This window comes from Monocercomonoides exilis, assembly GCF_001643675.1.
Source record: "Monocercomonoides exilis strain PA203 chromosome Unknown scaffold22-1379369, whole genome shotgun sequence".
Lineage (NCBI taxonomy): Eukaryota > Preaxostyla > Oxymonadida > Polymastigidae > Monocercomonoides > Monocercomonoides exilis.
In genome coordinates, this window is record NW_027150567.1 from 580,342 (window position 1) to 595,349 (window position 15,008).

The window sequence follows — 15,008 nt, forward strand, 5'->3', positions numbered from 1 at the left end:
ATTCTTTTAACTTTTTTTGCGACAATGGGCCGCATTTTCGAAATTCTCATGTTTTAAATTTAATATTTTCTGATAATTCTTTTTTGTTTAAAAATAAACATTGTTCACTTTCATTTTTTGCTGAACATCACGGAAAAAATGAATGTGATAGTGAGTTTGGTTTTTTAACAAATTTAATTAATAATAAACTTGGCAATAGAGTTTTGAATAATATTTTTGATTTAATTGGTTTTTTTTGTTATAATTGTAATTCTTATTTATTTAACACAAATTCTGTTAATTCATCTTTTTTCATTTCTGATTCTTTAAATAGTAACTTTAATTATTCTTCTAATATTTTTTCATCTTTTCAAAATCAGGTTAAAAAGAATAATGTCACGAAGCATTATTTTTTAAGGTTTGAATTTATTTATTTATTTATTTATTTATTTATTTATTTATTTATTTATTTATTTATTTATTTATTTATTTATTTATTTATTTATTTATTTATTTATTTATTTATTTATTTATTTATTTATTTATTTATTTATTTATTTATTTATTTATTTATTTATTTATTTATTTATTTATTTATTTATTTAGTCACAAAGAATTAAAAGAAACAAACTGGAATGAAATGAAAATAAAAGGCATGAAAAATTATTTGTTTTTTAAAAAAGATTCAGGGGAAACTTCTAGTTTCGCCGCTCAGCTGCGAAAATAGCTCAGGTATGTTTGAAATTGAATATAAAATTATGAAAAAATTAGAAACAAAAAAAAGAAAAGTTTTTGAAAGAAACGATAATAAAAAAAATGATATTTTTATTTCAGAAAAAGGAAAATTTGGAAAAGGTGTGAAGAAAGTTATTGAAAATAGAATGAAATTTTTAAATTTACATAAAGAAAAAGATTTTTTAAATTTGAATAATAATTTTTATAATAATTCGAATAATTCTTCAGATTCAAATAGCTTGACAAGTGAAACAGGTATGTCACAGGTGTGTAATTCAAATTCTGAAAATTCAATTTTTGATTCATTTTCTGATAATTATTCTTTTAATAATTCTTTTGAAAATTCTTTTTTTAATTAAAATCCTTTTTTTAGCAAATTTTCATTGTATAATTTGAAAAAATAGGTATGAAGGTATGTTTTTTTTTTTTTTTTTTTTTTTTTTTTTTTTTTTTTTTTTTTTGACTATTGAAAGTGATTGACAAAAATTTTTGTAATAAACAAACTATTAAATTATTTAGTATTTAATTTCAATTTTATTCATTATTTTTTCTTTTTTATTTATTTTTTTTATTTAACAAACTAATTAATAAATTAAAAATAAAAGTTTAATTAACTTAGAAATAATAAATATTTGTTTATGCTTATCCAATGAAACCGAATTTTATTCGGTTGAGGACTAGACTGATTCGATCCTGTTGCTTTATAATTTCTTAATGATAGAGTAACTTGCAGGACTTGGGTCCAGAATCAGTTTCCCAGGTAAATAAATGTTTATTATTATTATTTTTGAAAAAAAAAGTTTTCAAAAATATTCAGTGAATTATTTAAATTTTTGATAAAATTTTTGTCTAAAATTACGGGTGGAACAAAATTTGGAAAAAGAAAATTTCGCCCCATATTGTATATATTACCCTTAATTATTATTTAAGAAAAAATAATTACATTTTGCTTTTGTCTTATTATAATTAATAATCATCTGTTGAACAATTCATTTTTTGACATGCTTTTTCATCATCTTTGATCATCTTTGATCAACTTTTTTTCAATTTTTTCATCAACTTCACAATTAATTTTTAAAAATTAATATTCTTTTCTTTGTTTTGATTCCCATTTATAATAATGATAATGATTTTGTTATCATTACAATTATAATTTATTAATTGTAATTATTTCTGATGATCATGTTTAAAAATTGCTTCTCAAACACATCCACTTTCACTTTTCAAAAATAAACAGGATGAATCAACGAGTTTGTTATAAATCTTTTTTTACTAATTTTTAAATCGTTGGTAATTTAAACATTCATTATTTTCTTTTCTCGAACTTTGTTCAACCTTCAGATTATTTTTTTTATAATTTATTTTATTTTATTTGTTTTTAAAATTAACCTCTTTTAATTTCTCCATCTGAATAATTTATTGAAATCTGTGATTTGACTGCAAGACAGCCCCATTCACAAATTTCTCTCAAGTCATATTGTAAAAACAGATTTAATGAGAGAAAGTGAGAAAGAAAGAAATAGAGAAAGAGAAAAAAAGAGAGAAACAATTTTTGATTGCGCAAAGTTTTCAAACGTAAAAAAAAAAAAAAATCGGAGAAAAAAATCGAAAAATTAAAAGAGAATTATCAGAAAAAGATTTTTATTTCCTTTTCCAATTATTTTCTTTAAATGAACACTCGTAAAGTACACAAAGGAAAAAAACATTCAAAAAAGCTTCAAAGAAAAGAAAAGAAAAGAAAAGATTAAAAGAAACAGAAAACACGCGAAAATTCAATTGAAAAGTGAAAACAAACAAACAAACAAAAAAAATTACATAAAAAAAAGGAAACTTAAAAAATCGAACAAACAAATAAATCTCCAAACAATCAAAAATGAATGGAGAATACAAAATTATTCAATATTCGAAGAGTGCATTTCGGATTCAATTGCGTTAATTGATCAGAAATAAAAACAAAAAAAGAATGAAAAATTTTTTATGAATTAACGAAACAAGTTTAACTAAAACATTGAATACAATACGCAAAAATGAACTTAAAAAATAAATAAATAGATAACAAGAAATGAAAATTAAACATTTTCATCTTTTCACATAAAAATAACAGAACAATAACGCATTTTCAAATAACTCCCAAAAAATGCTAAAAGAGAAAGAAAAAAATTCTTAAAAAAAAAGATTTTTCTTTCTCAACTTAAAAAAAATCAAACGAAAAATTGAAAATTCGAAAATTAACACACAAACGACAACTCTCAAAAAGTTGTGAAGAAGAAAAACTTAAAAAAAAATGTTTTAACATGAAAAAATTAACTTGAATACTAAAATTCCTTAACATTCACAAAAATATGTTCTTACAAAGCATCCGATGATTCCACTTTCATGTTACAAAAACCCACAAAAACAAGTCAAAAAAATCCTTTCTCTAATCCGAAAAGCAAATCCAACAAGATTAATTGACAGATACAATATATTCCTTCTAATACATAATAGTCACAGTAATTGCAATAACAAAATAAATAACAATAATCATAATAACAATCTATTCTAAAAAATGATGAAGATTAGTTCCAATTCCTTTTCCCTCTGCTTCAATTATTCATTCACAATTCAACTGTCATTTCCGAAGTGCTTGTCCTTCCATCACATCCAAAGCATTCTCCATTCTGCATCTCCATATAACTGTCAAACATTCCTTCTATTTCATTTGAATTTGAATCTGAACCTGAATCTGCATCTGAATTTGTATCTCCTTCCATTTTAACCTCTTTCTCAAGCTTTTCCTGCTTTTCCATGTTGCTTTCATCTTCTTCCATCCTCATTGCTCCTTCAAAATTGTGCAAATTTGTTGAATAAAATATATTGCTTTCTTGTTCTCCTCCTCTTTGTTTCAACTGAACTGCCACTTCATTTCCTATCCCTCTGAATGTGCTGGCATAAATACTGTATTCTGTCTCTTTTATTGACAAATCAAAATCAAGCATATCCAAAATTGTCCGCTCGTATTCCTTCACCGTTTGCTGATCAACCCCGCCAACTCTTCCAAATACTTCGTTTTTCAGCACATTGTCGCTGTTTAGCTTGTGAGAAATCATTACACAAATTGTAAACATCAAAATGAGATGACAACGCAGCAAAACAAATGAACCACAATTCCAATGGCGAGCGCAGATTCGATCGAATAATACAACACCTTGAATAACTTCAGTTTCGCGGATGTGACAGATACGCTGCAAATTGCCAATAACATCAATAGTTTCTTTTAGAATCATAGATTCAATTGAATTAACATGCTTTTGTAAAAATATATCTTGTTGACACGGAAGCTGTGGGTTGAACCAAAATGGAGCAACAAGATATTTTGATAAAGCTCTTTCCGCCATTCCGGAAGCACAATAAAAAGTGGAAACATCGCTGATGCCTGCTTTCAAACATATTTCGCATGAAGGCGCAATATTCCAATGATTATGTCTCTCAAATGATGCAACTCCAACACCAAACGCAGCGATCTTAGATATATACGCAGCAACACGAAGTCCGATATCATTGGAGATAATAGTATTTTCCACTACAGGAACTGTAAGATCGTCGATTTCATCAACAAAGAGATTCTTATAATACAATGATGTGCTATTCATTTTATTTTCTTTAAGTAGTTTTGTAAAGAAGGAAAAGCATAACGGAAAAATAGTTTACAGACACAAAATTTCAAATACGAAAATAAATTTTACAAATCATCGAAAAACAAAAAAAAAATAGAATCAATACTTTTAAAATATGCTTTAAAATTATCTAGCTGAACCGATAATAAAAATTTGTAAAAATGTGAACAAGAGGATAAATATATTTTCAAATATGGGATAAATTGTGTTTGTTATTGAAAATACTGTTAATAATGATGATATTTGATGCGAAACGATTGAGCATATTCTTTATTTGAATTTAAATGAAGAATTAAAAAAATATGGTCTATTTTAAATGAAAAAAGGAGCAAAGCAGACGATACAGGTCAGTAACGCTATATTTAATTCTATCTCAATATTAATGCTACATTTACTAAATATAAATTTAGGTGAGTTCAAGCGTTCATGCATATATTCGCGCTTGCCACTTGTGTCATCAAAATCCAAATGTAAATCTTGTATCTGCTTTGCAAGATCCATCGTGCACATGCTTTTGCTTAAGAGCAAATAATGAAAGCGTGGTATGTATTTTTTTCATTTTCATATGTGCTATTTTTCATGAATTTGAAAAAAATGGTAGACTGATGATTTTTGTGAAACTCTTGCTGTTGCTTTCGGCAACAACGAACAATTCGATACACTTTCATTTCTTGAGCTAAATGCATCAACCAAGGGTCTTGAATTTTTGATCGAATCACTTCAACATAATCGAATGTTGAAAATCATATCTTTTGGTGGAACAATACTTAAAACAGAAGGAGCAACTCTAATTGCAGATCACCTTATTAACAAAAAAGCTGCTCTTTGCAACATATCAATTCTTATTTTGTCAGATTGCAAATTGGAGGATGAAGGAGTCACTGTGTTGTGCTCTTCTCTTTCAACGGAAGAATGCAAAGTGGAATCATTGGATTTAAGGCAAAACTCAATAACAGAAACTGGGTTTATATCTGTTGCTGGAATGCTTACGGTATTTTTTCTTTTTTTCTTTTTTTTTTTTGATGTTTTTTTAATATACATTTTTATTCCATTTTAAACACAAAATTTAATCACGTTTTGTTAAATGATTGATAACATCACAATAGTACAACAGATCGCTTCAAAAGATCAACATTGCAATGAACGAAGGAGGAGATGGCGGGGCAATTTGCCTGGCATCTTCACTGGAGATGAATGAAACACTGAAAATGTTGGATCTTTCGTCCAATGGCATAAGTGATGCTGGTTGCTCTGCACTTTGTCAATCACTGGTGAACTCACGAACAAGACTTGTTCAATCTATTTTTCGAAACTTTGCAGAAGAATTGAATGGAGTTGAAGAAAGAAATGAAGAAAAAGAAGAAGAAATGGAAGAGGAGGAAGAGGAAGAAGAGGAAGAGGAAAAAGAAACAAGATCAACTTTAAATGAAAAAATGACTGAAACACCAAGGAAAGAAAAGAAAAAACGATCAAAATATTCTTCTGATGATATTGCCAAAGACAAAGAAAGAGGGAAAAAAATGAGCAAATTGAAAGTTCTGAATTTGAGAGACAACAAAATCACAGATGCTTCTTCTGAGTCGATTGCAATGTTACTTCGAAAGTATGAACGAAAAAAATATTTTTCTTTCTTTCTTTCTTTCTTTTTTTTTTAAATCCAAAAGTTTTTATTTTATTGAAGGAAAGATTTTTTGAATTTCTTCATATCTTTTTTGATTTTGTAAATTTCATTCATCCATTCATTCTTTTTAAAACATATTTATTTCCCTCTTTTTCCTATTCACTTTATTAACAACCTTTCAGATTCCCTCTGAATGCCTTGTATCTCGGAATGAACCACTTCACTCACAATAGCATCGTTCCTATTGCTCGTTCTCTTATTCCTTTTAATCCTTCTTCTTCTTCTCGTTTTCCCTCAAAATTTTCCGAAAAATCCGATTTTGCAGGTTCTACACTTCTTATTTTGGATCTGCAAAACATACGTCTTTCCTTAAAAGCAGCGGAAGAGGTGAAAATTATGCTTCAAAAAAACAACATTTTGAAGAAACTCTATTTGGACTTGAATGACATACCAACAGTGTGGAAGGAGAATATTGAGAGGAGAGAGAGAGAGAGAGAGAGAGAGAGAGAGAGAGAGAGAGAGAGAGAGAGAGAGAGAGATTAAAAAAGAGAGAGGATTAAATTATTTTATTTAATTTTTATTTAATTTATTGTTTATATTTATGTTTATGCTTATTATTATTATTATTATTATATTTCGTATAGGCCTCTTCTATTTGTGAAGGACTCCAGTCAAACATTTCACTCATCTCTTTCGTTTGGAATGAATATCCACTCCAATTGACTCATTCACCCGCCTCTTTCATTTCATCTTCTCCAAAAAAATCTGCTTCTTCTTCTTCTTCTCTTTCTTCTTCTTCTTCTTCTTCTTGTCCATTAAATTCTTCTTCTTCTTCTTCTTCTTCAATTTCTCCTCTTCCTCTCTTCACCCCTTCTTCTTCTTGGCCTTTTGATGCTCCTCTTCTTTCTCAGAAGGAAAAATGGATTGCTTACACATCACAAATGAATTCCTCTTCTTCCTCTTCAACTTCTCTTTCTTCTTCATCTCCACAACTAAAATCAAATTCTTCGTCTTCCTCTTCTTCATCCTCCTCCTCCTCTTCTTCTTCTCAGATCACAAAACCTTCTCCTCTTCGCCATTATTCCACTTCATCATCATCATCATCATCATCATCATCATCTTTTTCTTCTTCTTCTTCTCTCTCTTCTTCCTCTTCTTCATCTCCTCATATTACTCTTTCTTCTCAAACCTTCGCTTCTTCCTCTTTTTCTCCTTTGCCCGCTGAACTCACAAGCAAAATCGAAACAACTTTGAAATTGAACAGATTTATTCAGTCAATTGCTTCAAATCAAACATCAAAAAGAAATTATTTGACGAAAAATACAAAGTCAAATAATTCTTCTTCTCCTTCTCCTTCTTCTTCACCTTCTTCATTTAATTTGAATCAAAATCAAAAACATAGAGAAAGAGAAAGAGAAAGAGAAATAAACCCCCAAACCACTAAATCCAATGAAGAAGAAGTTGCAATAGAAAAAAAAGATTTAGAAGATTTAGAAGAAGAAGAAGAAATTGAAGCAGAATCCGATCTTTTCGAGTGGATTGGCTGTGAAGACGTGTCATTTTTCATTCCCGGCGAAGACATTTTGATTCTTTCACACTCAAATTTTGTTGGTTTGAAGCAGATTTTGAATTCTTTTTCGCAAACAACCTCTTCTTCTCCTCAGAATTTGTTGTCTGATCTTTCACCTCCTGCTTTTTTAAGCAGCGTTGCTTCAAAAACTGCAAGTTCTTCTTCTTCTTCTTCCTCTTCCTCTTCCTCTTCCTCTTCTTCCTCTTCTCTTTCTCCTTTTCCTCTTCGAACCAAAAAAATTCATCCATTCAGTTCTCTTTCCACACAACAAAAGGACTTTTTATTCCGCTCTGCCATTCGAAAGCTCAAAACTATGTCACAAATCGCTGCTTTTTCAAATAAACCTCAAAATTCTTCTTCTTTTTCTCATTTTCCTTCTTCTTCCTCTTCTTCTTTCTCCTCTTTCTCTTCTTCTTCTCCTTCCTCTCTTTCTCCTTCCTCTCTTTCTCCTTCTTCTCTTTCTCCTCTTTTCTCTTCATTTGACCCAGTTTTGAACCGAACTCCGTTTGCAACTGCAGAAAAAATGGCAAAGTTGGAAGAGCGAATGAATATGATGCAAAATGGGATTGCTTTTTCGTTTGAGATTGTGGATTCACATTTGGATTGGCTGGAGAGGAGGAGGAGGAGAGAGGGAGAAGAAGGAGAAAGAGAAGAAGAAGAAGAAGAAGAAGAAGAAGAAGAAGAAGAAGAAGAAGAAGAAGAAGAAGAAGAAGAAGAAGAAGAGAGAGGGAAAGAGAATGAAGAAAAAGAAGAAAAAGGAAATGAAGGAAAAGAAATAAAAGAAGAAAATCAAAAAATCTCAACAATTTCAAATTTTTCCTCTTCTTTGCCAAAATCACAGAAATCTTTAATTCGAAGCGAAAAACCAAATTCTCAAATTTTCAGTCAATTTCATCCACATTTATCTCCTGTTCTGATTTACATGCAGAAAAGATTGGATTTCATAGAAGATTCATTCAATCAGTTGTTTTCAGACGAGGAGGAGGAGGAGGAAGAAGAAGAAGAAGATGATGATGATGGAAAAGAAGGAGAAGAAGAAGAAGAAAATAAAATGGATCAAAATAACAAGTTATTTAAAAATTATATTCAAAAAGGCGATTTGCAAAGCAACAAAATGAATTACTTTGCAAATGGAATCGAAAATGGAAAAGTGAAAACGATGAAAACTTTAAATTCCACAAACAATTTTGAGGATAACAACAATATTTCAATTGCAGAAGCAATAAAAAGGGCAAAAATGAATGAAAAAAACGCAAATTTTCTCGAAAAAAGTGAAAAAAATGTGAAAGAATTGAAAAAAAAGAAGAGGAAGATGATGAAAAAATTGAGGATGGAGGTTTTGTTTCCCCTTCAGAACGAGGTTGTTGAGATGTGTTTGACTGAAATTGAGAACAGGATTATTCAACAGAGAGAAGAAAGAGAAGAAGAAAGAGAAGAAGAAAGAGAAGAAGAAGAAGAAGAAGAAGGAAAGCAAAATAAACGAGGAAGAAGAAAGAGAGAGAGAAATGAAAAACAAAGAGAAATAAATAAGAAGGAAGAAAAAGATGAGAAAGATGAAAAAGAAAAAGAAATGAATATTACACCAGAAAATCAAATTTCTTCTTCTTCTTCTTCTTCTTTTCCTTCATCATCATCATCATCTTCTTCTTCTCTTCCTTCTTCATCTTCCATTTATGAGAATGAAGTTAATTCAAACAAACCTCCATTTGATATGGAAGAAATGAAAGAAGAAATGAAAAAATGGATGAGAGAAGAATGGAAAAAGATGATTGAATTGGGAAATTTGAATGAAAACAATGAAAAAATAGAGAAAGAGAAAGAGAAAGAGAAAGAGAAAGAGAAAGAGAAAGAGAAAGAGAAAGAGAAAGAGAAAGAGAAAGAGAAAGAGAAGGAGAAGGAGAAAGAAAATGAAGAAAATGAAGAAGAGAAAGAAGAGAAAGAGGAAAAGGAAGAAGAAAACGAGAAAGAGAAAGAGAAAGAGAAAGAAGAACAAAAAGAATTATCAAATGAATTACAAGGCAAGCAAAATGAAAAAATAGAAAATATTGATGATGAAAAGATGAATAAAATGGCAGAAGAAATGAAAAGTTTGATTGAAGAAATGAAAAAACTGAAGAATGAAATTGTTCATCAAAAGGAAGGAAGGAAAGAAGAAGATGAAGAAGAAGAGAAAGAAGGAGAAGAGAAAGAAGGAGAGAAAGAAGAAGAAGAGAACAAAGGAGAAGAGAACAAAGGAGAAGAAAGAGAAGAAGAAGGTAATGAAAACGATAAAGAGGAGGAAGAAGAAAGAGAAAGAAAAGAAAAGAAAAATGAAACAGAAGGAGAAGAAATGAAAAAAGAAGAAAAAGATCAAGAAATCAATAGAATGAAAGAAGAAAAAGAAAAAGAAAAAGAAATAGAAAAAGAAAAAGAAGAAAAAGATGAAGAAAAAGAAGAAAAAGAAAAAGAAACAAAACTATTGTCAAATAAAAAGCAAATTGAAGAGAAGATTGAAGAGCAAAGCAAGAAAATCGAAGCAATCGAAGAAGAAGTTGAGAAGATGGAAGAATTTAAAGCAGAAATTTTGAAGGAAATTGAAAGAATGAAAGAGAAAATGGAAAGAAGTTTGTTGTTTGAGAAGGAAGAAAGAAAAGAAAGAAAAGAAAGAAAAGAAAGAGGAGAAAGAGGAGAAAGAGGAAGAGAAGAAGAAGGAAAAGAAGTGAAAGAAAAAGAAAACATAAAAGATGAAAGAGAGGAAGAAGAAGAAGAAGATGGTGATGATGAAGTTGATCCAACTGAATCACAAAGACAAAACAATGAAAAATTGAACAAAGCAAAAAGTTTGATGAAAAAGGAAGGAGAAAATGAAAATGATGAAAATGAAGAAGAAGAAAATAAAGAAAATGGAGAAAATAAAGAAAATAAAGAGGAAGAGGAAGAGGAAGAGGAAGATGAAAAGGAAGAAAAAGAAGAGAGAAATAAAGAAAAGAATGAAGAATTCAACCAGAAAAAAGAAATAAATGAATTAAAAGAAAGTGTTGAAGAAGCGATTAATAAAATATCTTCCTTTGAAGATTTGTTAGAAAAAACGAAAAATGAAATCAAAAACGAAACAAAAGAAGAAGTTGGAATGGAGTTGAGAAATGAAATAGAAGCGCAAATGAACGAAAGAATGATGATGTTTTGTGAAGATGGCGTTTTTCAAGCAATTTTAATGAAAGTTGTGGAGAAAAGAGAGAAAGAGAAGGAAGAGAAGGAGAAAGAAGAGAAAGAGAAAGGAAGAGAAAAAGAGGAAGAAGAGGAAGAAGAGGAAGAAGAAAAGAAAATTGAAGCTATTTTGAATCAATTGGAAGAAATGAAGAAGAATGAAGAAGAAAAAGAAATCGAAAATGAGAAAAAGAAAGAAGAAGAGGAAAGAAAAGTTGGAAAGGCAATGAAAGAAATACAAGAAATTTTGAATAAACACGAAACGCAAATTAACGAATTGATAACATTCAAAGAAAATAGAGAAGAAAAAGAAGAAGAAGAACAAAAGGAAAAGGAGAAAGAGAAAGAGAAAGAGAAAGAGAAGGAGAAAGAGAAGGAAGAAAAAGAAAAGAAAGAAGAAGAAGAAAAGGCAAAAGCTAATAAATCGAGAGAATGTGAAATGAATGAACTGAAAGAAGAAGTGGCAAATATAAACAGAGTTGTTGGAGAATTTGAGGAAAGGGTGAAGGAATGTGAAGATAAATTGAACCAACAAATAGAATATCAGAAAGAAAGAGAGAAAGAAAGAGAAGAAAGAGAAGAGAAAGAGAAAGAGAAAGAGAAAGAAGAAAGAGAAAAAGAAGAGAGAGAAAAAGAAGAGAGAGAGAAAGAAAAGAGAGAAAAAGAAGAAAAAGAGAAAGCAGAGAAAGAAAAGGAAGAAAAAGCCAAAAAAGAAGAAGAATTCAAGGAGAAAATGGAAGAAATGACGAATCAATTGGATGAAATGAAGAAGAGAGGAGAAGAAATAGAGAGAATGATGAACAAACAAAGCAGCATTCAACAAGAATTGAAGGAAAATATCGAAGAAATGAAAAACAAAGAAGATGAATTCGAAACAAAAATTGAACAGAAAATGGAAGAAGAAAGTGAAAAAACGAGAAATGATGTGAAGAATTTGAGTAAATCAATAGAAATTATGCAAGAAAAGATGGAAGAATGTGAAAATGAGATGGAAGTTGTTGAAAGCAAAATGAATAGACAAACAGAGGAAATGAACAAGACTAAAGAAGAATTGCTCAATAAAATGGAAGATTTTGAAGTGAAATTCGAAGGTTTTGGGAAAGAAATGGAAGAAATGGAAGAGAAAGAGAGAGAAAGAGAAGAGTCTGAAAAGAGAAGGAAAGAAGAAGAAGAGAAGAGGGAAGAAGCGGAGAAGCAGAGAGGAGAAGTGGAAAAGGAAAGAGAAGAAAGAGAAAAGGAAAGAGAGGAAAAGGAAAAGGAAAGAAAGGAAATGGAAAGAGAGAGAGAAGAAAAAGAAAAAGAAAGAGAAGAAAAGGAAAGAGAAAGAGAAGAAAATGAAAATGAAAGAGAAGAAAATGAAAAGATATTTGAAGAAAGAATGAAAGAATTGGAGGAGAAAGAGAAGAAAGAAGAAGAAAGAGAAAGAGAAAGAGAGGAAAGAGAGGAAAGAGAAAGGAAAGAAAGAGAAGAGAAAGAGAAAGAAACAGAGAAACAGCCTATATCACCGGAATATCATGAAACAAAAGAGGAAAAGAAAGAAAACGAATCAAAGTTAAATGAAGAAGAAAGAAGCCAAATGGAACGAAATAACTTGGCAGAAAATGAGAAAGACAAAGAAAAGAGTAAATTTGAAGAGCAAATCGAAGACGAAATTCGAACTTTAAAGCAGACTTTGCAGCAATTGAATAACGAAATGAATGAGGAATTGAAAAAGATGAAGGAAAAACTAAAGCAGCAAGGAATCCATGAAAGAGGAGAAGGAGAAGGAGAAGGAGAAGGAGAAGGAGGAGAAAGAGGAAAAGGAAAGAAGAAGGGAAAAGAATTCGAGAATGAAAGGAGTGAAGATAAAGATAAAAAAGAAGAGGAGGAAGAAGGTGAAGAAGATTCAAGCGAAGGGAAAAATTACAGAACTCAAAAAATAGATGGAGAACAGAAAAGAGAAGATTTGGATGGTAACAAAGAAGAAGAAGAAGATGATGATGATGAGGAGGAGGATGAGGATGAGGATGAGAAAGGAATAAATAAAGAGAGAAAAGAAGATGAAGAAGACGACAAAGATAAAGATGACGAAGAAGAAGAGGAAGAAGAGGAAGAGGAAGAAGATGATGATGAAAGAAGAGGAGAATCAATTGATCGGACAAAAGAAGAGAGTAATGAAGAGAACGGAGACGAATGGGAAACATCAGACTTTTTCGATGTTAACAGCGACTCTAAGCAAAAACACCACAAAAGAAAACATCACAAAAATGGCAAACAAAACAAGAAAGACAGAAAAGATAAGAGAGAAAAGAGAGAAAGAGAAAGAGAAAGAGAACAGAATAGAAAGAAAAAATCAAGAAAAGAAGATTATGATGAAAGTGATGAAGAATTCAATGATAATGAAGAAAACAAAGAGAAAGAGAAAGAAAAAGAAAAAGAAAAAGAAAAAGAAAAAGAACGAGTGGAAGAGAAAGAAAGGCAAAGGGAAGCAGAGAAGCAAAAAATTGATTCATTGGAAAGGTGTGTTCATCTGCTGAATGGAGAAGTGAATGAGCTGAAGGTTGTGATGGCGCATCAAGTGGACATTTTGGAAGAGCTGATTAAAAAAGGCGGAGAGAAAGAAGAAATCAGTCTAACAAGATTGGATGAGCTGAGAAGAAGCGAAGAAGACATTGTGTTGAAGTGGAGGGCTTTGAAAGAAGATGCAAAGAGAAAACAGAAAGATGGAGAGAGAGAAGGAGAAGGAGAAGGAGAAGGAGAAGGAGAAGGAGAAGGAGAAGGAGAAGGAGGAGAAGGAAGAGGAGAAAGAGGAAATGAAGAGGAGGATTCCTTAATTGTTGAAGCAGATAGTGAAGGAAAAGAAGAAACAAAAGAAGAATTGAAATTGCATAATCCATTAAAATCATCCAAATTATCAGATCCCACTAGAAACAAGGAGAAGGTATCACAGCTTATGCCAAAAGCGGAAGATGAAGCAAACTTGGACGGAAAAGACGAAGATAAAAAATTAGAAATGATGATTTTGGATCAGAACGAAAAAATCCAGAAATTAATGGAGCTTTTAAGAAATACGATATCGAATGAGAAAGAAAAAAGAGAAAAAGGAGAAGGAAAAGAGAAAGAAGAAGTAGATGAAGGAGAGGAAATAAATGATGAAAAAGTTAAAAAGCAAGAGAAGGAAGTGAAAACAGAACTCAAATTGAATGCTGAGTATAAACCTCATTTAAATTCAAAAGATAATGAAGAACTAAGAGGCAGAAGAGAAGAAAACTCAAATGGAATAAACGTAAACAAGTCGGACATTATACTGGCTCAAAAAATGAAAGTGGTTTGCTCATTTCTTTCAAATATTCTAATTTTGATGTTTTTTTTGAAATGTTTTTCATTTTATTTTATTTTATTTTATTTTTGAAGGTGTCAAATGCTCTTCTGGTCATCAGGAACGTTATCGCAAATGTGGAATCTCGTGTTAATGTTATTGAAGAAAAATACTTAAAATTCAAATGATCAGTCTTTTCAAAAAAATCATTTCAACGAAAATCGTTGGAATTACAAACAAAATGTGTATCAATTATTTCTGCATGAGAAACACGATTGGAAGACCAAAGAAGTTCAAAAGATCATTAAAAAAAAAATAAAACATTATAGTCATTTTGTATTATCACTTCGCTCACGCTTCAAGAAGAATTTCTTGACCAATTAACAGAAAATTTATTTTGAGTTAATTCAATTTATCCTCAATTACCTTTATGAATTCAAAACAAGAAAATGAAAGGATTTATTTGTTTTTGAATGATAAAACATGATAAACTCTTTTTCCAGTTTCCCTATTTTTTATTTTATCTTTTTTAACTTTTTCTTTGGTTATTGTTAATAAGTTTTCCAAAAACAAAGCAAATTCCTTTTGTGCATATTTTTTACTCAACAATTGATATGTACCTTTGTTCTCTTTTTCCAAGAATAACTTAAATTTTCTTGTGTGAATATTTAACGATAACAAGTTAATTGAATTAGATTCCAAAATCTTTTCGATTCTTACAATTATTTTCTCATCCATCATTTTAAAAGTTAAAGAGAAATTTGTTTTTTGTCCGTTCTTTTTTTCAATTGACAAGAATTTTTATTCTATTTCCGAAAATGTTTTGGTAAGATGTTACATATTGGGTTCCAATTTTCACTGTGAAATAATATGAATAGGGCTATTATTTTATCTTGACCTTTTTTCTTTATCCAGACCTTTTTCTTTTTTGCCATGCTTTAAGCTTTACGCAAGCCTGCGATA

General features: G+C 30.0%; 2 protein-coding genes across 2 annotated transcripts; one reads left to right on the forward strand and one right to left on the reverse strand.

Moving 5' to 3' along the window:
- Positions 1–2,171: 2,171 nt before the first annotated feature.
- Positions 2,172–4,561, reverse strand: MONOS_14128 (uncharacterized protein). Its single transcript, XM_067866904.1, has 2 exons — positions 4,477–4,561; positions 2,172–4,354 (listed from the first exon to the last, which is right to left on the reverse strand). Exon 2 carries the CDS (start codon positions 4,344–4,346, stop codon positions 3,312–3,314), a length of 1,035 nt encoding a protein of 344 aa, XP_067727486.1. The 5' UTR covers positions 4,347–4,354; positions 4,477–4,561; the 3' UTR covers positions 2,172–3,311.
- A 125-nt stretch (positions 4,562–4,686) lies between these two features.
- Positions 4,687–14,439, forward strand: MONOS_14129 (uncharacterized protein; the record flags this gene model as incomplete). The annotated part of the gene is made up of 7 exons (XM_067866905.1): positions 4,687–4,716; positions 4,781–4,912; positions 4,972–5,361; positions 5,477–5,973; positions 6,174–6,447; positions 6,636–14,054; positions 14,141–14,439. The coding sequence occupies 7 exons, from the start codon at positions 4,687–4,689 to the stop codon at positions 14,231–14,233; spliced, it is 8,835 nt and encodes a 2,944-aa protein (XP_067727487.1). The 3' UTR covers positions 14,234–14,439.
- Positions 14,440–15,008: the final 569 nt, after the last annotated feature.